Genomic DNA, 25,724 nt, shown 5'->3' with positions numbered 1-25,724 from the left:
AGCTTTACAGTATGAGTTCTGCTTGCTTAACTGCCACAAGCTTGATTCTAACACAGTAAGTTAACACAGTAAGCGAGTAAGAACCTTTAGTATGGATCTGTGGAAGAAGAGCGCCAGCAGCTGGACCAGGTCGTAGTGCACGTATCCGTCTTTTTTCTCTGTGCCCAGGATGTTGGGCGGGTGGTACGGCTTGCCCTTGTTCACCTCCAGGTTCTGATTGAAAGGGAAAAAGCTGAACTGGAAGAAGTATTTGATGACGATGGTGACCTGCAGGAAACAAAAACACGTTTATTAATTTTTTGGAAATCTACCAGATTCAGTCTTTTGTTAACTGAATGTACAAGGCTTCCCTCAAAGATATAGTATTGACTAAAGCAAACCATAAAGTTAAACTATTTTGTTATGTGAAATAGTAACAAGATTAAAAGGAAGTAATTAAGCAAATTGAAAGTACTTTTGCCATCAAAGTGATAAAGTAATCAGGATTATTTTAATAAATGGTAATTTTATATACACTACCTGACAAAAGTCTTGTTGCCTATCCAAGTTTTATGAACAACAAATAATAACTCGACTTCTAGTTGATCATTTGGTATCAGAAGTGGCTTATATGAAAGGCAAAGGCCTCTAGATTACGCTTATTTTACCACAATAAAATAAGATCATGTCTTGATTTTGAATGACTTCATTAGGACAGTAAGGTCTGACTTTGCTTAGACAAAAGTCTTGTGACTGAACAGAAATAATGTCCAGTATAGAATATAAAGTCATGCTGCAGTGGAGACAGAATGAATATTGTGTCTGACTCCATCATGAGCTTGGAGGACTGCATCCATACATCTCTGACATGACTCAAATCACTGATTAATAAAGTCATCTGGAATGGCAAAGAAAGCGTTCCTGCAGGACTCCCAGAGTTAATCAAGACTCTTTGGATTCATCTTCAACGCCTCCTTCTCCATCTTACCAAGACATGCTCAATGGTGTTCATATCTGGTGACTGGGGTGGCCAATCCTGGAGCAGCTTGTCCTTCTTTGCTTGCAGGATCTTGAATGTGGAGGCTGAAGTATGAGGAGCGCTATCCTGCTGGAGAATTTACCCTCTCCTGTGCTTTGTAATGTAATGGGGAGCACAAATGTCTTGATACCTCAGGCTGTTGATGTCGCCATCCACTCTGCAGATCTCTCGTACGCCCCCATACTGAATGTAACCCCAAACCATGATGTCTCCTTCATCAAACTTGACTCATTTCTGTGAGAATCTTGGGTCCATGCAGGTTCCAGTAGGATTTCTGCAGTATTTGTGATGACTGGGATGCAGTTCAACAGATGATTCATCAGAGAAATCGACCTGCTGCCACTTTTCCAAATGATCAACCAGAAGACAAGTCAATCTGGCGTAGCGCAGATACTAAACAAAAGTGAGGATCCAGATGCAGCCAACAAATATTTATTTAAACAAACCTAACAAACTTAACAACGAATGAAAAATGCAGACATTATTGGAGTGACTTAAAACTGATGGCAGTGAAGGGTGAACAGAACAGGGTATAAATACACAAGGCAACAGTTAACCAAACAAGCTGACAAGGGGGTGGAGACAATAAACCTAAAGATTACCAAGATAATAAGAGTAAAACTAAGATGACAGGAAGTGACGAGAAAACACTAAACTGAAATATACATAGACAGAAACCCGGATGTTAAAGCACGCAATCTAAACAGGATTTCCCCCAGGGTGCGAATTATACATTGACGATTGTGGGGTTTAACAAGTTGTTTAAAGTTTCAGTGAATCAAATGTATGTATTTATTTAAACGACATCTACTTTATTAATAAAGTACACTAAATTTTTCAGTATTTTGTGCGATATTTAGTGTATTCTTCTGACCTACAGTATCCTCTGATTAGCTATTTGAGAGGTTACTGTAAAGCAAACTATACAAACCATGTGTCTAATTTGACTTTACTTTTAGGTTATATGTAGAAATAAACAGCTATTTTACAAGAAAAGTGTCTTGTGAACACTTATCATGTCCATCAGTGTGCTAGATCTGCCGCTTTCAGACTTTTTTCTAGCATAGACTGATTTGCATTCACAATAGTATGACTCGTTATATGGAGATACTACAATGTGTTTATATTCGGTCCCACTTTATATTAAGTGGCCTTAACTAATATGTACCTACACAGGAATTAATAGTTTGTACTTATTGTGTAAATACATGTATTTACTCTGTATTTATGCTTGATTAAATACATGTAATTACATCTGTAATTAACTTTTGTAATTACATTTGTAAATACACTGTTGACCATCCCTTACACCTTAACCCACCCTTAAACCTACCCATACCACTAAACCTGTTCATAACATAATCCCTATCCCAACTCAAAAGCACCACAAGTGTTCTCAAATACATTATAAACACAGTAAGTACATTGTATTTTTTTTATGTAAGTACATAGTAGTTAAGGACACTTAATATAAAGTGGGACCTTGTATTTATACAATTTTTCAATAGAGTCTGGCTGCAGATTTGCACTTGCACCTCCAGGCTTGCACACTTGGACTTGCACACTCAGGCAACCGCGCTTCCTCTGCAAGTGACATCATTTACAATTGCCACCTGTGGCCACTTGTAGTCCTTCGGTAGTTGAACTTAAGGGTGTCCCTGAGGCGGAAAAATCTCTGAGGTAACGGATTTCATTAAGATTGTTGCAACAAACTTCTTATCTGTCACCAGGGCTTGACATTAACTTTTTTGATCACCAGCCATTGGCTAGTAGATTTCCAACAATACTAGCCACTCGCCATTTTCACTAGCCACACTTTTCTTGTTGGGAAAATATATTTTATATGCATAAATTTGACTTTGGCATGCTGAAATGACTTAGTTTAGGTTTAACTTCTTGTGTGTGTTGTGTATTAGCTTGCTCAGTGTGCACAAGTGTTGGTTTGTGTCGCAATGCAATCAGTTTTCATTTAACAAAATTTTTTTCAAAATTAAGGATTTATCAAATTTATCTCTGATCACACCAATTAAGTATTTCCTCTCAATTTTAATGTGTCAAAACAAGGAAAATATAGCATTATAGGTGCACAAAAAAATTCAACAAAACTTTTCTTTAAAAAAACATTACATTTAAAAAAATATTATTGTCATGTATCTAAAAGATGCACAGTAATCTGTCCTGGCTAAAAGTCCCAGATCAGCAGTTAACTACACATAAACAAGCAGTAATCCCCCATTAAAGCGATGTTATTGTAAAAATAAAATATAATTAAACCATTTTAACAAAAATAACTGTAAGCGAATCAAAGCAGATGAAACATACTGTGTTTGACAATGAAAGGACATGGGTAATATAGGCCTTTTAATAATCTGTTCAAAGAATAATTCAAATGAAAGCAGTGACCACTACTGCTTACAAAACAATATGTATTTTTTTTTTATCTTAAGCTCTGGAAAGCAGCTGGACTGTCTGTGAATGAACGATCATCGCTCTTTGTCCATTCTATTTTAAAGGGAACCAGTTGCGCTTCCTTTAGGCATTGTTGTTTGTGCAAGTAAACGGGAGCGTGTGCGCTTTTTTACAGTCGCGCGCATCGCATCACATCACCTATGCGTGGGAGTGATCATCCTCTCGTTCGGTATTTACTTTCTTTTTCAGTATTTACTTACTTTCTTCCTAATCTGCAATTGCCTCTCTGGATATACCACTAACTGTACTCAAAAAAAATAAATAAATAAATAAATTACTAATGCTTTCCTTCTTAGACTGTACAGACCTGAAACTTGCCTACAGCGCTTATTCATTGTTGCTCTTATAGTTGTGTAAATTGCTTCCTTGTCCTCAGTTGTAAGTCGCTTTGGATAAAAGTGTCTGCTAAATGGCTAAATGTAAACGTAAACGACTAAAAACTCAACTATTTAGTCTCCACTTCACTTCCTTTTTTGCTGTTTTGCTCGCGCGAACATAGTTATTTTTGTCAGTCGTGCTGCTTCTTGATTCTAAGATCACATTTGCCCGAATATTGGGCCATGCTTATTGTCGAACCCTGGAGATTTCCAACCAGCCAAAGTGGCTAGTGGAGGTGTCTGTCTAACCCGCCAGAGCTGAAATCTACCCGCATTTGGCGGGTTGGCGGGTGTTAATGTAAAGCCCTGTCTGTCACCCTTACTCAAGTGCCTTTTTTTAAGGGTTTCACTGTAGTTTCTGGCAACATCCGGGCAAAGGGCTTAGAATGACCTAGAAGCAACACTCAATAGAACGTCCCATTGCCACAGCAGCGCCGTGCAACAGCCCCAGATTCCGGATCTTATTGCTGTCGTGATGGCAAGCAGCTGCTTTGTTTTTTATTTATTTATTTAAAAAGTGCATTAAAGCTAACCCTAACCTAACAGTCTACTGATAATCTAATGAGAATTAGTTGGCATGTAGATGCAATGTAGCTTAAATTTAACAAACGGACCATCAAAAAAAAGTGTGACCAATATTTCTCACAATTCAGAGGACTGACTCCCCATACATGTTGTTTTGACATCCTTCTGGGGGGGATCAATCATTAGGTAAAGGGGGGTCAATCCCTCCCAAACCCCCCTTTAATTCGCACCCTGATTTCCCCAAGAGCATTTCTGACCTCAGTGTAGACGATGGCGGTCATCCAGAACCTCTTGCTGGGTCGTGGAACAGACAGCATGGCCCACAGGAAGATGAGGATGGGCAGCACCAGCGTGGCCATGGAGGCGGAGATCATGTGGTTGAGGATGATGACCAGATAACACACCATTTCCGAGTGAGCCACCAGCAGGTTGTAGAGAGCGTAACACAACTGGAGACCCAGCGGCTGAGACTTATAGAAGCGATCTGAGCTGTCCAGCATCTCGTCGTAGAACATTCTGGAAAAAAAAACACATATTAACACTGGTGAATGAGCAAGTTTCTGCTGTTCTGACGTCAGCTGCAGACTTGAATGAATGGCAGAAGAAAGTAGTTCTTCATACAAAAGGGTTTTTAATACTCTCTGTGTTTGATTTTGTTTGTTATGTACACGATTATGCCATCAAACTGTTGTTTAAACGCAATATCATACGAGTAGCAGTGAGATACGGCTGTATATAGTAACTGGTGGGACACTAAAGCCTGGTTTATACTTGACGCATCCGCTTGTTCGCTTGAGTGCGCGCGGCGAATGTGACGTCATCGCGGAGTTTGCGGAGGTTCGCTTTGGGTGTGCGCAGCATGATTTTGGCTGGCGGTGCGTACGGCATTTTTTGAGACTCGAGCGAAGAGTGCGCGCGGTGCCGCAACTGATTTGAGTTGAATATGAAACACTCTAAAGAGATTTTGTCTGAAACAGTACAACAGAACACACATCTTTATGACCCGTGATCAGAGAGATTACCAGATTAATAATAATTATTGGCTAGAATCTGCAACAGCAGTGGGAAAGGAGAACGTTTTTGTTAAAAGGTTTGAAAAAACCTGAAGAATAAGTTTATTAAAACCAAGAGAGGCCATGGCAAAATGTACACAATTACAGCCTATGTTTTTCCACCAGTCATATGTTTTGCACTGATGTATTTTGTTTAATTTTGTATTTTAAACAATTTAATATTTACAAAACTATAATGGAGTCACAAAATTATTTTCGATAACTGGAAAGGAACACAATATACTGATGCCCTGTTTCTCTGAGCTTGATTGGTGATAATGATATGGAATGTTGGGCCATCATTGCCTTTTCAGCATAAGTATAGGACAGAAACTAGCCAGACAATAATGTGTGAATTGTGGAGTGGGCTAAATCTAAAAAAAACATAGGTATTTTTTCAACCCAGGCTCATTGTGGAAACGTAGTCCCGCGGACGTTTCTGGAGACCGCGGAATACGTCCCGGCGGGTACGTACGGCTGCAGTTTTTGTTTTTGCGAATCCGCGAGAGGCCGCTGTTGTGCGCTTTTTCGCATCTCAGACGCCTCTCGCGAGTGCAGTTCGCGCCCGCGCTGTTCTCACGTGAACCCACCAGAGGCCGCTGTCCGACTGACCGGATGATTGACTGCGCGACCAGCCAATCGGCCGACCCGCCCTCCTCCTTCCCTCAACCCAACCAATTTTACCGATCGACCCGCCCGCTCGCATCCCTAAACCCGAGCAACAATTTACAAAAGCCGTCCAAAAAAGAAAAGCCCTTATTTTTGTTTTTTTCCACCGGGTTTTCGGATTTCACCGCGTTCTCACCCCGTTACGAAACTCGTTCACTTAATTTTTGGGATTCTGTTTTAGTCTTACCTGATTGCTGGAACCGCTCTTCCTCAGACTCGAAACCGATCACCGTGGTCAACTCCTCTCTGCATCTCGAGCCTGCCGACGTACACGGTGAGCTGAGTGGACAAACGGGTTGCAGCGGGGAAGCCCTCCACAAGGAGGTAAGCAGTCGGCCGGCCGGCCGGCAAGCGCGAAAGGGAACAGCGTCACACCGCCCTGTAGCGTTCGCTTGAAAAATAAATGCAGCCGTACATACCTCCAGGGACGTATTCCGCTGTCTCCACAAACATCCGCGGGACATTTTCAGAATGAGCTTGGCTTGTATTTTTTAATAAGTGTGCTTTTTTTGCTTTTATTTTTGCGATAATAAAACGTTTATTTGTAGAGCAACTCATATTCTGTTGACATTAATATTGTAATAAATTGTAATAGGTATAATAGCTATATGAGATATGAACAAAAGCAAGGGATGACCAATAACTATTTGCTAGAAATAGCAAGAGCAGTGAGAAAGGAGGAAAGTTTATGTTTAAAAGTTTGGAAAAACCTGAGGCCATGACAAAAGTGGAGAGGTACACAATTACTGAATATGCTTTTCCACCAGTATAGGTTTTACACTGATGTATATATTTGTGGATCAGACTAAATGTAAAAAAAACATCATTATTTTTTATAAAGTGTACTTTTTTTGCTTTTATTCTTGCTATAATTAAATATATATTTGTAGAGCAACTCATGTTCTCTTGTGATTCATTTTGTAATAAACTTTAAATGGTAAAACTGTCCGAGATATGAACAAAAGCAAGTGATGCATCAAAGTTAGATATTTAAAAAAACTTGAATGGCTATAAAAATGCTTAAAATCATTAAAATAATATATAAAAAGAATAAAAAATAATTAGTTTAAAAATAATGAACGACATTATGATATGACGTACTTCCGGAAACTTTCTACTTCTCTGTTTATCCGTCTGATTTTAGGGTATTTCTTTTGACCGCCCCATGTTATTTAAAAAAATAAAACAACGACGAACGCGGCGAGTATAAAAGCCTCGGCTGTTTTGCGAGGTGTGCACGAAGTCAGCGGAGGTGTGCGATGCGGCGCCAGGCGCGAGTATAATTCGCCCTTAAGACACTCGGCCTGCAGCCTCAAGCCAATGCACGCCTCCCACCAGTGCCGAGATCAGTGGCGTAGCGCAAAATGCGGAGGCCCCCCTGCAGGGATCTCTGACTGGGCTCCCTGATGAAGGGGGGGGATACGTCATACGTCAATTTGCATATCACTGACGTCATCACGTTCTACAGTTTCTGTTTAACAGCCTATGGTTAATAAAGGGGTATTTATAATTGCACTACACTTTCTACAAGCATGTTTATTTAACTAAATTTATTGCTGTTTGAATACAGTATATCATTATAGATGTGTAACGTTAGTGAATGTGCAGTAATCTCTCACATGTAATAAACTCAGACAAGTTCAGAAACTGTCAATAAAATATCTGTGATTGTGAACAAGAAAAGAATAAACGGTCCAAATAAATTGTTAAAATAAAGTAGAAGTAGATCGGTTTGACTTTACAAGGGAAATACCTTAACACTGCCTGTGCTAAATCATTTGTCGTCGGTACGCAGAGGGGTGATCTGCTCTCGGGCTGCAGGTGGGAGAGGCTGCTGTAGAGGACTGACTGGGCCGCCTGTCAGTGCTGTGAGGCGGGGGAGGGGCCGGCGGCATCACACGCAGCTCGTTGAGAAGAGTAGGGACGGTACAGTATGGAAAAATGACAGTCTAAAAAAATCTCCAATAACACACAAAAAAGTCGCTAGATTTGTCGCTAAGGGGGTCTGAAAAGTCGCTAAGTTGGCAACATTGGCGGCAAGCAAACAGAATGAAGTAGTCCACCGCTTAAGAGGTGTTCAGAGAACACAGACGTGTGAACTTTGGTTCCGACCACAGTTGTTCCCAACAGTTTATTGAAAATCGCGATGACGCGGGGCCCCCTAATCATGCGGGGCCCCCCCGCGGTGCGTGCCCTGCGGGCCCGTCCGCTACGCCACTGGCCGAGATACAGCCATATCACACTGCTACTCGTGTGATACTGCTCTCATATACTGTATAGATACTAAGATACAAGTGAAAATACCACTATGATACGCTCTGAGTAAGCCAAAACTGAAATCAAGACAAAAACCTATATGAGATCACCCACTTGTTGAGCAGCAGTTCGCTGGCGGTCATGTCGGTGGTCATGGAGGGCAGCAGAGGGTCGTCCAGGTCAGATTTGCTGTCAGGCGTCATCAGCATCAGCCGTTTGTCGCTGTCACTGTCGTCCGAGCTCACAGACAGCCGGTCGAAGCTCACCGCTTTACTGTAGCTGGGCGGCACGTCAGCGTCAGACGTGTTGGGGGCGTCAGTGTCTGGTGTGAACAGTGGACCGCTCACCACGTTCTCCACTCCCGACCATTCACCTTCATCCTGCTGCATCTGCTCCCCACCTTCCCCATCACTTACACACTCCTCTGCTTCCTCTGGATCCACCAAGTCCCATTGCACTTCCTCACCCACTTCCTTTTCCGCTTCCTCTTCCTCTTCCTCTTCCACTTCCTTTTCCACCTTTGCTCCAATTTCCTTTTCTACTTCCTCTTCCATTTCCTTAACTACTTCCACCTCCTCTTCAACTTCCTCAGTCACTTCCCCAGTCAGCTGATCGCTCACAGGTATTACATCCTCTTTCACTTCCTGTGTCACCAGATGGCTCACCGGTAACACTTCCTGTTTCCCCTGATCGCTTGTTTCCACTTCCTGCTCTTCTTCAGGTTTGTCTCTGAGTTCTGCTTCTTCTGTTTTCTGCTTGTGCTCCAGCTGTTCTCGCTCGTCTTCAGCCTCGTCGATAGTGTCGTTGGTTCCTTGCCGAGAAAACAGCGTGACGCACTGAGTAGCCTCACTGCAAACATGAGCACATAAAAAAACAACACCATTATTCCAGTCAGTAGCTATGTTTGTTGTCATATGGAGTCAATCTCGAGCCATATATACTTAAAATAAAGTCTTGCAAACAAAAAAAATAAAGTACTAAGCAAAAAAAAAAAAAAAAAAAAAAAAATATATATATATATATATATATATATATATATATATATATATACAGTTGAAGTCAGAATTATTAGCCCCCTTTTGATTTTTCTTTCTAATATTTCACAAATTATGTTTACCAGAGCAAGGAAATTTTCACAGTATGTCTGATAATATTTTTTCTTCTGGAGAAAGTCTTATTTGTTTTATTTCGGCTAGAATAAAAGCAGTTTTTAATTTTTTAAAAACTAATTTTGGGACAAAATTATTAGCCCCTTTAAGCAATTTTTTTTTCGATAGTCTACAAAACAAACCATCGTTATACAATAACTTGCCTAATTACCCTAATCCTGGCTAGTTCACCTTTTTAACCTAGTTAAGCCTTTAAATGTCACTTTAAGCTGTATAGAAATGTCTTGAAAAATATCAAGTAAAATATTATTTACTGTCATTATGACAAAGATAAAATAAATCTTCCCTCCATTTAACAGAAATTGGAGAAAAAAAATAAACAGGGGGGCTAATAAGTCAGGGGGGCTAATAATTCTGACTTCAACTATATATATATATAAATACAAATCTCCAAGCATTGCAAAGGGAAAATTAAGTTTTGAGAAATAAAAATGAAATTTCCAAACAAAAAGAACTGCAAAACAAAAAATAAAAACCACACAGAGTAAAAAACAAAACAAAAATATCTGCAATAATAATAAAAAATAATAATAATAAAAAAACGATATATGTTTGCAAAACCTTTTGTATAGCATTGCTTTAACAAAACCCGTCCAGTCAATTGCAATATTCATTTTAATTTGCTTTTTAATAACCTAATACCATACCTACAGGGCTGTAAACCCCCAAGTTCCCTTGACTCCGCCCCTTGTCAAATCAGGGCCACAAAGTGAAAAGCGCAAAAAACTTGCAAAACAGCACTGCAAACTCACGGTTGACTAAAAAGCTAATCAAAATGAGCATTGCAATTGACTGGACGGGTTTTTGTAAAGGTAATGCTATACAAATGTTTTGCAAATATATTGTTTTTCTTGATTTTTCTTTATTTATTTTTTTGTAGTTCTTTTTTCTTTTTTGTTAGCAAAATTTTTTTTTATTTCTCAAAAATTAATTTTTAATTTGCATTCTTTGGAGATTTGCTTTTATTTATTTGTTTATTTAATTATTTATTTTCGCTTAATACTTTATTTTTTGTTTGCAAAACTTTATTTTATTTTGCAAGTATAAATGGCCCTAGATTGACTCCATATTTCAGCTACTTTAGAGTACTGCATAAAAATGCTTTAATAACTTTTTTACTAGTAAGTAAATTATGCGCATGAACTACAATGGAAACCTATTTATGCATACAGTTGAAGTCAGAATTATGAGCCCCCCTGAATTATTAGTTCCCCTGTTTATTTTTTTCCCCCAGTTTCTGTTTAACGGAGAGAAGATTTTTTTCAACACCTTTCTAAACATCACTTTTAATAACTCATTTCTAATAATGGATTTATTTTATCTTTGCCATGATGACAGTAAATAATATTTTCCCAAATATTTTTCAAGATACTTCTATACAGCTTAAAGTGACATTAGGCTTAACTACAAAGGTTTAACTAGGTTAATTAGGTTAACTATGCAGGGTAATTAGGGTAATTAGGCAGGTTATTGGGTAACACTTTACAATAAGGGTGCATTAGTTAACATTAGTTAATGCATTAGTTAACATGAACTAACAATGAATAACGCATTTATTAAGCATTACCTAACCTTTGTTAATGTTAACTAAACATTTATTTATGTGTTAGCTAATGCATTAGTAAACATGATCTAACAGTAATTAAGGACTTTGTTCAGCATTACTTAATCTTTGTTAATGTTTATTTACACATTATCTAATGCATCTCTTTACATGAACAGCTTAATTAGTTCATGTTTACTCACTCATACACTAACGCATTTGTTAATGGATTAGATCACTTGATCTTATAATGAACAACACATTTATAAAGCAATACTGAATCCTTGTTAATGAAAACTTACAATGTTAGTTAACGCGTTAGTTAACATGAACAACATGTTAGCATAACTGGTAAAGCTTTTAATAAGTGCATAGTTCCTGATCAATGTCAGGGACAAAGGAGGACTCTTTTGGAGTGTATTACATCAGAACCTCAGCTTTAACTGTTATTCATGCTCACTAACACTTTACTAACATGATTTATCATTAACAAAGCATTTATTCATAGAATTATGATCCTTATTGTAAAGTGTACACTATTTCAACATTACCTAATGCTTAAGTAACGTCAATTAACACTTTACTAACATGATTTATCATTAACAAAGCATTTATTATTAGAAATATGATCCTTATTGTAAAGTGTACACTACTCCGACATTACCTAATGCTTAAGTAACGTCAATTAACACTTTACTAACATGATTTATCATTAACAAAGCATTTATTCATGGAATTATGATCCTTATTGTAAAGTGTACACTATTTCAACATTACCTAATGCTTAAGTAACGTCAATTAACACTTTACTAACATGATTTATCATTAACAAAGCATTTATTCATATAATTATGATCCTTATTGTAAAGTGTACACTATTTCAACATTACCTAATGCTTAAGTAACGTCAATTAACACTTTACTAACATGATTTATCATTAACAAAGCATTTATTAATAGAATTATGATCCTTATTGTAAAGTGTACACTATTCCAACATTACCTAATGCTTAAGTAACGTTAATTAACACTTTACTAACATGATTTATCATTAACAAAGCATTTATTCATATAATTATGATCCTTATTGTAAAGTGTACACTATTTCAACATTACCTAATGCTTAAGTAACGTTAATTAACACTTTACTAACATGATTTATCATTAACAAAGCATTTATTAATAGAATTATGATCCTTATTGTAAAGTGTACACTATTTCAACATTACCTAATGCTTAACTAACAATAAATAACACTTTACTAACATGACTTACCACCAAACCAACAATAACTAATGTTACTAACATCTGTGGGTTCATTAAAAGTCATTATTGATTTTCCTGGACCCAAAAAATACTCAAAACCATGTATCACTCAGACTTTTTAAAACCTTTAATACATTACATAGTTATGTCAATTATAAAAACATAAACACATTTTTAGTTTTAAGATAATTAATCTCTGCAAAACTGGGAAAGTGGTTTTTGCCAAGATTGCCAAGGTTCATGGTACTTCCAGGATGCAAATGTTGTTTAATAAGTGGCATAAGGTGATTGCAGGACCTTTGATGAACAAGCAAAAATGCTTTTGTGTGTGTGTGTGTGTGTGTGTGTGTGTGTGCAACCCCCAGCCTTCCAAATACACATTTTCTTCTGTGCCACGTCTTCCACGTTCATACTGCAAAATATGCACGCAATAAACACAAAGATAAATATACAATATAAATAAGTTAAATACAGATAAGGTGTTCAACAAATCAACAATTATTTGGTGCTTTAAGCACACAATGACATTTTATTATTTCTGTAATATGTCTTGCATGTAAGTTATATATTATTCATCTTTTATTTGTGGAGGAAGTTGATTTCATCATGTATGCATCAATCTTTATTGTGCAAACAACAAATGGTTAATCTATTCACGTTCAACATGCAGAAAGCAACATAAATATGTCTAACTGTATGCAATTAATTAGTATTATTTGTTGTTTTAAAATATTAAAATTCATTGCTTACCTGCTGTTGCACTGAATTCTATTACTTCCGTTTCTTTATTGGGCTGTCGTCGCGGCTCGCGGGCACGAGCGCCGGTGAAAGGGTTCCGGAAGTAAAATTCGCGATCATTAATTCAAAGTTTTACCGCTAATTATTTAATTCCAGAAGACGCATTTGTCAATAACACTTTAGCGATGTGGTTGTATATAAGTTGCTATTGTGGTTGCGGATTAGGAATTCGTTGGCAAACTTTTGTAGTCCATTAAAAAAACTACACTACCCATAATTCGTCAACAGTCTGGCGGGTAACGGAAGTTGTGCTTGATGATGGCAAGCGGTTAAATGGAGGAAAGTAATTTGAGCTCTTGCCTTCAAGCGGGAGAAAGACCAAAGAAAAACCAAACGATGAATTTACAGAAATGTCTGGTAAGTAGCTTTAATCAAACTTTTTTACCAAATGGTAACACTTTTTAATATTGCTGAACTTAATATTAGGTCATACTTATAGTTTACTAACATGAACCAACAATACATGTATTAAAGTATTTATTGATTAACAATAATTAATGAAAATACAGTTGATCATTGTTTGTTAATGTTAACCAGCACATCTTTTAGGAATACATTTGAATATTTTACATAAGTAAAATGTAAGATTTTAATAATACATTAGTAAATGGTTGATAAATTATGTTCATTGTTTGTTCATGTTTGTAAATGCATTACCTAACATGAACTATGATTCCTGTAACGTTAACAAATGTACTTTTTTTGTAATCTAAAGTTTATTTTAGTTACTCAACCATGGAAGGTGGTGAAGTGCAACAAAGGAGTCCTGGAGATTTTTGACAAAGGAAGCAACATGACAGATGTGTCCCGAAAGTATGGTGTGGACTGAAACACGATTATGCAGAGTGCAGCTATTGCTGAACTGGCCATTGCAGCTCTTATTCTATGCAGAACTATACAGAAATTCAAAATAAACAGGGAGAGAAATTATTAAGCATTTACACAAAATTGTCAAGATGATATTATGGCAGATGAGAGCATTGCCCACAAAATACAACCCATGAAAAATGAGGGGAAGTTGCTTTTAATAAAAAAATTATTGATTGTTGTAAAGAAAAAAAAAAGGTTTTATATGTATATGTATATACACTTTTTATACTTTTTTTTTATTGTTTAATTGTTATGTTACTTATTTGTTTCTTTTTTATATATTATTGCACAGTAATGTACATTAATAAAGATTTTGAAAGTCTAAGTGATACATGGTTTTGAGTGATTTTGGGATCCAGGAAAATCAAAAATGAACCCACAGATGTTAATAACATTAGTTATTGTTGGTTTGGTGGTAAGTCATGTTAGTAAAGTGTTAATAAATGTTAGTTAAGCATTAGGTAATGTTGAAATAGTGCACACTTTACAATAAGGATCATAATTCTATTAATAAATGCTTTGTTAATGATAAATCATGTTAGTAAAGTGTTAATTGACGTTACTTAAGCATTAGGTAATGTCGGAGTAGTGTACACTTTACAATAAGGATCATATTTCTAATAATAAATGCTTTGTTAATGATAAATCATGTTAGTAAAGTGTTAATTGACGTTACTTAAGCATTAGGTAATGTTGAAATAGTGTACACTTTACAATAAGGATCATAATTCTATGAATAAATGCTTTGTTAATGATAAATCATGTTAGTAAAGTGTTAGTGAGCATGAATAACAGTTAAAGCTGAGGTTCTGATGTAATACACTCCAAAAGAGTCCTCCTTTGTCCCTGACATTGATCAGGAACTATGCACTTATTAAAAGCTTTACCAGTTATGCTAACATGTTGTTCATGTTAACTAACGCGTTAACTAACATTGTAAGTTTTCATTAACAAGGATTTAGTATTGCTTTATAAATGTGTTGTTCATTATAAGATCAAGTGATCTAATCCATTAACAAATGCGTTAGTGTATGAGTGAGTAAACATGAACTAATTAAGCTGTTCATGTAAAGAGATGCATTAGATAATGTGTAAATAAACATTAACAAAGATTAAGTAATGCTGAACAAAGTCCTTAATTACTGTTAGATCATGTTTACTAATGCATTAGCTAACACATAAATAAATGTTTAGTTAACATTAACAAAGGTTAGGTAATGCTTAATAAATGCGTTATTCATTGTTAGTTCATGTTAACTAATGCATTAACTAATGTTAACTAATGCACCCTTATTGTAAAGTGTTACCGGTTAGGGTATAACGACGGTTTGTTCTGAAAAAAATATAGCTTAAAGGGGCTAATAATTTTGACCTTAAAATGGCTTTTAAAAAATTAAAAACTGCTTTTATTCTAGCTGAAATAAAACAAATAAGACTTTCTCCAGAAGAAAATATATTATCAGACATACTGTGAAAATGTCCTTGCTCTGTTAAGCATTAGTTGGAAAACATTTAAAAAAGAAAAAATAAATTCAAAGGGGGCCCATAATTCCTACTTCAACTGTAAATGGAAGTAAAACAACAACAACAATTTGGTTATTAGGGATATTTTTTTGTTTGATAAAATGTTTAATAAAATAGTTTAGTTTTAATAAAAAATAATACAATTATTATTAATAAATTATTTTTATAAAAATATTATTATGGGTAAAAACATATAACGTTCAATTATTCATTCAGCCATTTCCCTTTGGATTAGTCCCTTATTTATCAGGGGTTGCCACAGCAGAATGAACCGCCAACTATTCCAGCATGTTTTAGGCCGAGGATGCCCTTCCAGCCGCAACCCAGTATTGGGAAACACCCATACACTCTCACATTCAAACACACACTTTTTTATTTTGCATTTTCTTCCAGGTTTTCAGTTCATCATGGCAAATGTGTTTACATTTTAAAAACTGAAGATGAGTGTGAGGATGAAGATGAATGTGATGAAGATGTAGCACCTGGAGATGACGCTGCTTCCGCTGTCCGCAGAGGAGTTGGACATGTCGAGGCCGTACATTTTGCGCAGTTTGGGTCGAGCGCGTTCGCTGGTTTTGGGAATATTCTGAGGCATGTCGTCCAAATCGTCCAAGGTGGACTGGCGGGAAAACAGCATGGTGGCTTCGGTGTATGCGCTGATGGATGAACAGATGGCATGAATGCAAATACAATGCAATGAAAAAGATGACAATAGTAATAAACAATAAGGAAAAACTGTTTTTTTTAGTTTCGATAACTAAGGGCTCTGTTTTAATGATCTAGTCGAAAAAGCATTAAGTGTGTGTCTGAATCCACTTTTGCTATTTAAGGATGGAAAAATACACTCTGTGCTCCAGCCCATGGTCTAACAGGGTTGTGCTTATTCTCTTAATGAGTTATGGATGTGTTTTGAGCACAACGTGCATTGAACAAATTAGTCTCATCTCCCATTCCCTTTTAGAGTCAGTCGTGTCACGCTATGGCTCATTTGCTATTTACATGGTGGACTTTGTAAGAGGAAAAACTAAATGCATCAGTAGCGAGAAAACAGTTAAACAGACCATCTGCAGCATAAGGATAAAAATGAGCCACCTTTATTCGGCCTCTTTCTCTTTACCTTACTTTTATTCTTTACTTTTACTCCTTTACTTTGGTGGAGTAAGAAAAGAGTGGAAACTCACTCCACTAATCGATTAGCCTACATATATAATTTTGTTTGTTAAGCGCAGAGATTTGTTTCAAAACTATTTCTAATCAGTTCTAATTTCCAGCAAACGAATAAATGTACAATAATAACGAAGTGTGCTAAAAAAAGGTTGAGTTACATCCAAACACACGTCCTACACACGCTGTACATCCTGTGTGTATTAGGAATGTGTAAGCATTCGGAACTGCATAAGTCAGAGTCTAGATTTCATCTTTTAATGAATAAGAGTTACATATTGTAAGTAAATGAGATGTTTTCAGATGTGTTTCCACAAAAAATGCAATTGTTCTAAAAGGCAAGACACTGCAGGTAAAAAAAAAAAGATTTTCATACACCTATCAGGGTTATATTTTTGGGCAGGGGGATATTTCACAGAAAATATTTGTATCTTTTCTCAAAATTGCAGCAATATTTATGCCATATTGGTCTAGAATGTTCATTCATTCATTTTCCTTCGGCTTAGTCTCTATTTCAAGGGTCGCCACAGTGAAATGAACTGCCAACTTTTCCAGCATACGTTTTACTTAAGGCCGGAGTGGCACTCCTTTTCAGCCCTGGATTTTTAAGCCTTAGACCAGCCCACCTCAGTTCACGACTGACTATATTAAAATAACGTAATTTCCAATTCAGTTTCTAATGACACGATCACGTCTTTTTCACGACTGACTATATGAAAATAACGTAATTTCCAATTCAGTTTCTGATGACACGATCACGTCTTTTTCACGACTGACTATATTAAAATAACGTAATTTCCAATTCAGTTTCTGATGACACGATCACGTCTTTTTCACGACTGACTATATGAAAATAACGTAATTTCCAATTCAGTTTCTGATGACACGATCACGTCTTTTTCACGACTGACTATATTAAAATAACGTAATTTCCAATTCAGTTTCTGATGACACGATCACGTCTTTTTCACGACTGACTATATTTAAATAACGTAATTTCCAATTCAGTTTCTGATGACACGATCACGTCTTTTTCACGACTGACTAAATTAAAATATTGTAATTTCCAATTCAGTTTCTGATGACATGATCACGTCTTTTTCACGACTGACTATATTAAAATAAGGTAATTTCCAACTCAGTTTCTAATGACACGATCACGTCTTTTTCACGACTGACTATATTAAAATAACGTAATTTCCAATTCAGTTTCTGATGACACGATCACGTCTTTTTCACGACTGACTATATCAAAATAACGTAATTTCCAATTCAGTTTCTGATGACACGATCACGTCTTTCACGACTGACTATATTAAAATAACATAATTTCCAATTCAGCTTCTGATGACACGATCACGTCTTTTTCACGACTGACTATATCAAAATAACGTAATTTCCAATTCAGTTTCTGATGACACGATCACGTCTTTTTCATGACTGACTATATTAAAATAACGTAATTTCCAATTCAGCTTCTGATGACACGATCACGTCTTTTTCACGACTGACTATATCAAAATAACGTAATTTCCAATTCAGTTTCTGATGACACGATCACGTCTTTTTCATGACTGACTATATTAAAATAACGTAATTTCCAATTCAGTTTCTGATGACACGATCACATCTTTTTCATGACTGACTATATTAAAATAACGTAATTTCCAATTCAGTTTCTGATGACACGATCACGTCTTTTTCATGACTGACTATATTAAAATAACGTAATTTCCAATTCAGCTTCTGATGACACGATCACGTCTTTTTCACGACTGACTATATCAAAATAACGTAATTTCCAATTCAGTTTCTAATGACACGATCACGTTTTTTTCACGACTGACTATATCAAAATAACGTAATTTCCAATTCAGTTTCTAATGACACGATCACGTCTTTTTCACGACTGACTATATTAAAATAAGGTAATTTCCAATTCAGTTTCTGATGACACGATCACGTCTTTTTCACGACTGACTATATTAAAATAAGGTAATTTCCAATTCAGTTTCTGATGACACGATCATGTCTTTTTCACGACTGACTATATTAAAATAAGGTAATTTCCAATTCAGTTTCTAATGACACGATCACGTCTTTTTCACGACTGACTATATTAAAATAACGTAATTTCCAATTCAGTTTCTAATGACACGATCACGTCTTTTTCATGACTGACTATATTAAAATAACGTAATTTCCAATTCAGTTTCTGATGACACGATCACGTCTTTTTCACGACTGACTATATTAAAATAACGTAATTTCCAATTCAGTTTCTGATGACACGATCACGTCTTTTTCATGACTGACTATATTAAAATAACGTAATTTCCAATTCAGTTTCTAATGACACGATCACGTCTTTTTCATGACTGACTATATTAAAATAAGGTAATTTCCAATTCAGTTTCTAATGACACGATCACGTCTTTTTCATGACTGACTATATTAAAATAAGGTAATTTCCAATTCAGTTTCTAATGACACGATCACGTCTTTTTCACGACTGACTATATTAAAATAACGTAATTTCCAATTCAGTTTCTGATGACACGATCACGTCTTTTTCACGACTGACTATATTAAAATAACGTAATTTCCAATTCAGTTTCTGATGACACGATCACGTCTTTTTCACGACTGACTATATTAAAATAACGTAATTTCCAATTCAGTTTCTAATGACACGATCACGTCTTTTTCACGACTGACTATATTAAAATAAGGTAATTTCCAATTCAGTTTCTAATGACACGATCACGTCTTTTTCACGACTGACTATATTAAAATAACGTAATTTCCAATTTAGTTTCTAATGACACGATCACGTCTTTTTCACGACTGACTATATTAAAATAACGTAATTTCCAATTTAGTTTCTAATGACACGATCACGTCTTTTTCACGACTGACTATATTAAAATAACGTAATTTCCAATTCAGTTTCTAATGACACGATCACGTCTTTTTCATGACTGACTATATTAAAATAAGGTAATTTCCAATTCAGTTTCTAATGACACGATCACGTCTTTTTTACGACTGACTATATTAAAATAACGTAATTTCCAACTCAGTTTCTAATGACACGATCACGTCTTTTTCACGACTGACTATATTAAAATAACGTAATTTCCAATTCAGTTTCTAATGACACGATCACGTCTTTTTCACGACTGACTATATTAAAATAACGTAATTTCCAATTCAGTTTCTAATGACACGATCACGTCTTTTTCACGACTGACTATATTAAAATAACGTAATTTCCAATTCAGTTTCTAATGACACGATCACGTCTTTTTCACGACTGACTATATTAAAATAACGTAATTTCCAATTCAGTTTCTAATGACATGATCACGTCTTTTTCATGACTGACTATATTAAAATAACGTAATTTCCAATTCAGTTTCTAATGACACGATCACGTCTTTTTCAAGAAAACAGCTGCTTTAGAACTTGAAATGTTCAACAACCCTAACAGTATTATATGTCTTAACAATAAAAGTGAAAAAAAAAATTAGATGGGTAAGGATCGAACTCGGGTCCTGTATTGTCGTAATGCAACATGCTGACCACTGGACCACAATGGCGCTGTTGTAAAAAATTCCAATGGCGTTTGGAATAAAAAATAAATATTGCGCTGCCATCTGCAAGACTTGACCAGCATTACTGTCTATTGACGGCTTAATCGTTTTCTCCTCTTTTTAGATTTCTGATCAAGTTATGTCCGATTTATTAATGTAGTGAATCATCTGATTTTCATTGAGCAGGTGTAATATTTATTAATATTAATTTTTCGAATTCTTATATTCACTAAGGTGCCACTGTTTGGGGTCGAATGATAGTTACGTCATCATTAAACTGCAGGCTGCATTTTGCTCAAGGGGCTGCGAGAAAAAAAAAAAGTGCAGAGCTGCAGCAAAATAATGAATAAAAAGAGTGAGACTATGGTCAAATAAATAAATAAATGAAAAAAAGTGCGATTGCTGAGAGTGCAAGCAGCTAGGGACATCGGCCCTCGCGGGCAAAAAACAGACCGGCCCACCGGGAATTCTCCCGGTCCTCTCGATTAGCCAATCCGGGCCTGGTTTTACTTATTGATATTGGTATTGATCCAATCACCCTCTTCCCTAAAAACCCAGTCGACAGGGTTTTCAAAAACAATTCAGAAAATAAAAGCCGTCACGGCTGCCTAATATTTACTACGTTTTCAGATAATACCACGTTCTCACCCTGTTATTTACATGTTTATTTTATTTTTTGCCTTTTGTTTGACCTGCTTTCTGGAACTATTCTTCTCCGGATTCAAACCCCATTGTTGCCGTCAACTGTGTCTTAAATCTGCCAACGTATATGGTGAGCTACTGGGCAAACTGGTAACAGTGGAAAAGCCATCCACATAAAGGTAAGCGCCTAGCTGGTTGCGCAAAAAGAAACAGAAGCCATAGGCGGTGCCATACCACCCTGTATTGTTCATTTGAAAGGTGAAATGCAGCCATACGTAGCTTTGGCTACATTATTCGTGCTTCCAGAGATGTATACAGGGGTACGGTTTCACAAAAAGCAGGTGTAAACTTTTCAGTGTGTTTTAAATCTGATGGAGTACCGCAAGGCTCTGTCCTTGGTCCTTTTCTTTTTACAGAGCAAAGACTTTTAAAAGCTTTTGAAAACATACTCGAGTTGGTGTTTTTTTGGCATTAGTATGGTGATAACAATTATATAGTTTTAGACCCTGTTCAACTACTGTGTCTCGCCTTAATTGTAAGTAAAATGTTACAATGTTATTGACTCTGGGTTGAAATGTTGTGATCTTGTATTTATTTATGTGCGTTTAGTGCAAATGAAGACCTGGAGATGCTGTCTCTGGAAGCGAATGAATCCAGACTGTGTTGTGCGCGTCTGCGGCGTTCTCTGTTTGAGGCTGAATCCTCCTCACTGATGCGGTCCAGACCAGATTCACGAGATCCATTCAGCTTCATCTGCTTCTGGTAGTACACATGGATACTCTCACGGGACGGCACATTCCCCTGTAGGACAGACAACATGGAGAATCGAATAAAGACTTACATCAGCAGGGATAATTCAATGTGTTTTCAGATTCCGTCAGTAAAAACGTTTTACTAAAGGTAAAAATAGATTTTAAAGTCCACAAGAACTGAAAGCTGTGAACATTTCTTTAAAAATGCCTTTTGTACAATGCACTGTAATCATTAATAGGGATGCAACGAATAGCTGATTTCACTATTAACTGTGTTTTAATTCGTCACTTAATTAATCGTAAAGGCCTCTTGTTATGATTTATGTTTTCTTGCTGTCTTTTTTTTTCACCCCTCCTTTCCGTTGGTCAGCCCTTAGGTTCCTTATTGGTTTACCATTCTGTAAATCATCATTATGACATTTTCAGTTCCACCAATCTCAGAACGAGCCGCAAGGATTTAAAGCCCTGACAGACCCGTGTGTGGTGTGTGCTCTGCCTCGGCATACCATTTGTGCTCCACGCAATTTGTTTGTGCACTGCTTCGTCTATTCAGTGTTTTATTATCTCAGTTTACTGTGGTAATAAGACATGCTTGTTAAACTTCGTTGGCTTTAAGTAACATAATGTGATGGTTGTTGTGTGATTCTAAACTAAGCTTTGACAGACTTATCCAATTTGTTTTAGTTTAGATTGATGTTTTGTTAGATTAGTTTGGGTGTTTTGCCACATGTGTACTTTGAGTTTTGTAGTTTTTTTCTGCATTGTGACGGAGTTCCTAGAGAAACTAAACATTAAATAAGAAAACAGTGGGCGTGGCTTGTTATTTCTACAGTGAGCTGATTGGATGTAGCAATGTACTGTAGGCATTTCATTCAGAAAGATCTGGAAAAGGATTTGGGGAGAGCTATTAATACCTAACAGACTCCTCCAACGGACAGCTGAAGGGGCTTTAAGTATGTTACGCCCAATACCTCAGACTGATGTAATCGAACTGACAACACAGAGAAAGTGCATTTTCAAATTTAAATGAAGAAAAATAGTTTGCCCTTGTAATCTTTAATGACATGCACAGATGTGAGCTAACAAAATCACTATGATTCGTTTTGATTTCACACTGTATGTACCTAAACTGCTTAAGTGCGATTATTTACTGATGCACGATCCAGATTCACATCAGTGTTGTAATCGGTCATCAGATTAATCAATAAAGGAACCAAACATTACAATTTAAACCTCAGTAAATTTGGGCGAAGCAGTGGCACAGTAAGTAGTGCTGTCGCCTTAAAGCAAGAAGGTCGCTGGTTCGAGCCTTGCCTCAGTTGGCGTTTCTGTGTGGAGTTTGCATGTTCTCCCTGCATTCGCGTGGGTTTCCTCCGGGTGCTCCGGTTTACCCCAAAGTCCAAAGACATGCGGTACAGGTGAATTGGGTAGGCTAAATTGTCATTCATTTTCTTTTCAGCTTAGTCCCTTTATCAATCCGGGGTCGCCACAGCGGAATGAGCCGCCAACTTATCCAGCAAGTTCTTACGCAGTGGATGCCCTTCCAGCCGCAACCCATCTCTGGGAAACATCCACACACACATTCACACACACACTCATACACTACAGATAATTTAGCCTACCCAATTCACCTGTACCGCATGTCTTTTAACTGTGGGGGAAACCGGAGCACCTGGAGAAAACCCACGCGAACGCAGGGAGAACATGCAAACTCCACACAGAGACGGCAACTGAGCAGAGCCTCGAACCAGCGACCCAGCGACCTTCTTGCTGTGAGGCGGCAGCACTACCTACTGTGCCACTGCTTCGCCCATTGGGACAACATGAAACCCAGAATTTATTATTTATTTTTTTTACAGTGTACACAAAAAGATTTTTGCTGCTTGTTCAAAAGACATATTGACTGTAGAATGAGCTGAAACGACACAATTCTTGAAATTTGTTTGGGACAATTTAACGGATTCATGTTCAATCCACTTAATCATTAATAGTTAACTTAATCGATTTGTGTTGGGACCCCAGATGAATGCATTGGGAACCCTGTATTTTTTACAGCGTATATAGAGTTAAAGTCAGAATTATTCGCCCTCCTGTCAATTTTCTTTTCTTTTTCAAATATTTCCCAAATGATGTTTAACAGAGCGAGGCTTTTTTCTACAGTATTTCCTATAAAGATTTTTTCTTCTGGAGAAAGTCTGATTTGTTTTATTTCGGCTAGAATAGAATTTTTAAAAATAATTTTAAAGTCAATATTATCAATCCCCTTAAGCAATATTTGTTTCGATAGTCTGCAGCAGTGGTTCTCAAACTGTGATACGTGTACCACTAGTGGTATATGGGCTACCTTTAAGTGGTACGCGGAGGAATCAAATATGGCATATGTACATACATATATTTCAAAATGTATCAAAAATTATTTATATATGAATATGACATATGATAATATTTATTATATGAGATAAAGCCTATATTTCTGAGGTCCAGGCAAAATTCCCAGGTGTTGATGAATTGACTACTATTTTTTAATACTTTAAATTAAAGTACAGGAGTTTTTTTTTTTTTTACTTTTTAAGAACAGTAACCTAGCATTTTTAACTTTTAAAAGCACATTTTAATTTCAATGCTGACGTTTTTTGTTTGTTTGTTTGTTTGTTTGCTTGTTTTTACATATAAGCACAGTACAGTGTTAACGTTCAGACTATTTAAAATGCTTAAAGTGGCTGACAATAATAAATATTCTTAATAATGGGAATTAATCTGACACATTTTGAACTGTTCAGAGCTTTAGCTGCTTCACCGGGATTACTTTGCTACTGTATTTTAATACTGTTCATTATGGTGATACTTGGAGAGACCTTTTTTTCTAGGTGGTACTTGAAGAAAAAAGTTTGAGGACCACTGGTCTACAGGACAAACCACTGTTATATAATGACTCGCCTAATTACCCTAACTTGCCTAATTAACCTAGTCAGCCTTTAAATGTCACTTTAAGTTGAATACTAGTATCTTGAAAAATATCTAGTCAAATCTTATGTTCTGTCATCATGTCAAAGACAAAATAAATCAGTTATTAGAAATGAGTTATTAAAACTATTATGTTTAGAAAAATCTTCTTTCTGTTGAACAGACATTGCGGAAAAGTATACAGGGGGGCTAATAATTCAGGAGGGTTAATAATTCTGACTTCAACTGTACAAGCATAGAATAGTTTTCGGAGAACCTTTTTGACTTCTCGGGTCAGCATGCAGCGTTCGATGCGCAGGACGGTGGAGATGTCGATATATTCTCTGCAGACTGAGTTCAGCCATTTGGTGATGCTCTCCACGGTGGTCAGAAACAGAGCCCAGGTGAACTTGATGATGTTGAACACCCTCTTGATGATGTTGTCTGCAGGGAGTGAAAAAGAAGTACATTTCAGCTTTGTATATTATATGAACATTATATGAACTAGTGTAAATCTAGAGTTGAGGGTACGTTTGAATCCAAAATACACTGAAAAAAACAGCTTGGAAAACATTTGCAAAATTGGTGCAAACAATTTATATGGGTTGAATTTAAACCAACAAATTAAATGTAGTATTGTTCACTGTGGCGAGGGGGCGTGGCCGAGAACCGTGGGAACGGAATGAGTCCGCCGCATAAGTGGATGCACCTGTGGTGCGCACCGTCCTCGAATCCCACGGTAGTAGCTCTGGACTATAAGTGGAGGAATGATGGCAGATGAAGCCGAGAGAGGACCGGGCCCGGACATATTGTTTTACTTTTGCTTTCAGTTTGATGGCAGTCTCCGTGAGGAGCTGCCGTTCATGTTATAAATAAATATTTTAAAACTACATCGGTTCTCCGCCTCATTCTTCCCGGCGGCCAAAGGGTTTTTCACGATTTTTTTAATGCATATTTAACATACTGTAGATTTTTTTTTTTACTTGCTTTGACTATCAGAGAATAAAAACAAATTTTTCTTTCCATTTTGGACAGTTAAAAATAGGGTTTGGGACTTTAATATGCTGCAAAACCGTTGCAGGATGACACTG

General features: G+C 36.6%; 1 protein-coding gene and 2 long non-coding RNA genes across 5 annotated transcripts in view; 2 read left to right on the top strand and 1 right to left on the bottom strand.

The window, feature by feature from the left end:
- The window catches only part of LOC147846549 (uncharacterized), a 1,651,758-nt gene that overhangs the window by 370,521 nt on the left and 1,255,513 nt on the right, over positions 1-25,724 (top strand). The gene's annotated exons all lie outside the window — the stretch shown is intronic.
- The window catches only part of piezo2b (piezo-type mechanosensitive ion channel component 2b), a 257,364-nt gene that overhangs the window by 38,788 nt on the left and 192,852 nt on the right, over positions 1-25,724 (bottom strand). For all 3 annotated transcript variants that reach the window (XR_015478970.1, XM_087241404.1, XM_087241405.1), the window contains 6 exons: positions 24,911-25,077; positions 21,561-21,739; positions 16,019-16,192; positions 8,481-9,215; positions 4,647-4,905; positions 85-267 (listed from right to left, as the gene is read on the bottom strand). Coding sequence is in view for 2 of the 3 variants with exons in the window: in XM_087241404.1 (XP_087097530.1) it covers positions 85-267; positions 4,647-4,905; positions 8,481-9,215; positions 16,019-16,192; positions 21,561-21,739; positions 24,911-25,077 (1,697 nt within the window). In the remaining variant the exon portion in view is untranslated. The remainder of the gene's footprint in view (positions 1-84; positions 268-4,646; positions 4,906-8,480; positions 9,216-16,018; positions 16,193-21,560; positions 21,740-24,910; positions 25,078-25,724) is intronic.
- Positions 13,391-14,341, top strand: LOC147846561 (uncharacterized). Its single transcript, XR_015479066.1, has 2 exons — positions 13,391-13,499; positions 13,858-14,341. It is a non-coding gene; the product is annotated as an uncharacterized LOC147846561 (long non-coding RNA).

The sequence above is a fragment of the Danio rerio genome, chromosome 2, assembly GCF_052040795.2.
Source record: "Danio rerio strain M-AB ecotype USA chromosome 2, GRCz13ab, whole genome shotgun sequence".
NCBI classification, from domain to species: domain Eukaryota; kingdom Metazoa; phylum Chordata; class Actinopteri; order Cypriniformes; family Danionidae; genus Danio; species Danio rerio.
Note: the sequence above shows the minus strand (reverse complement) of the source record. Positions and strands in the feature narration are given on the sequence as shown.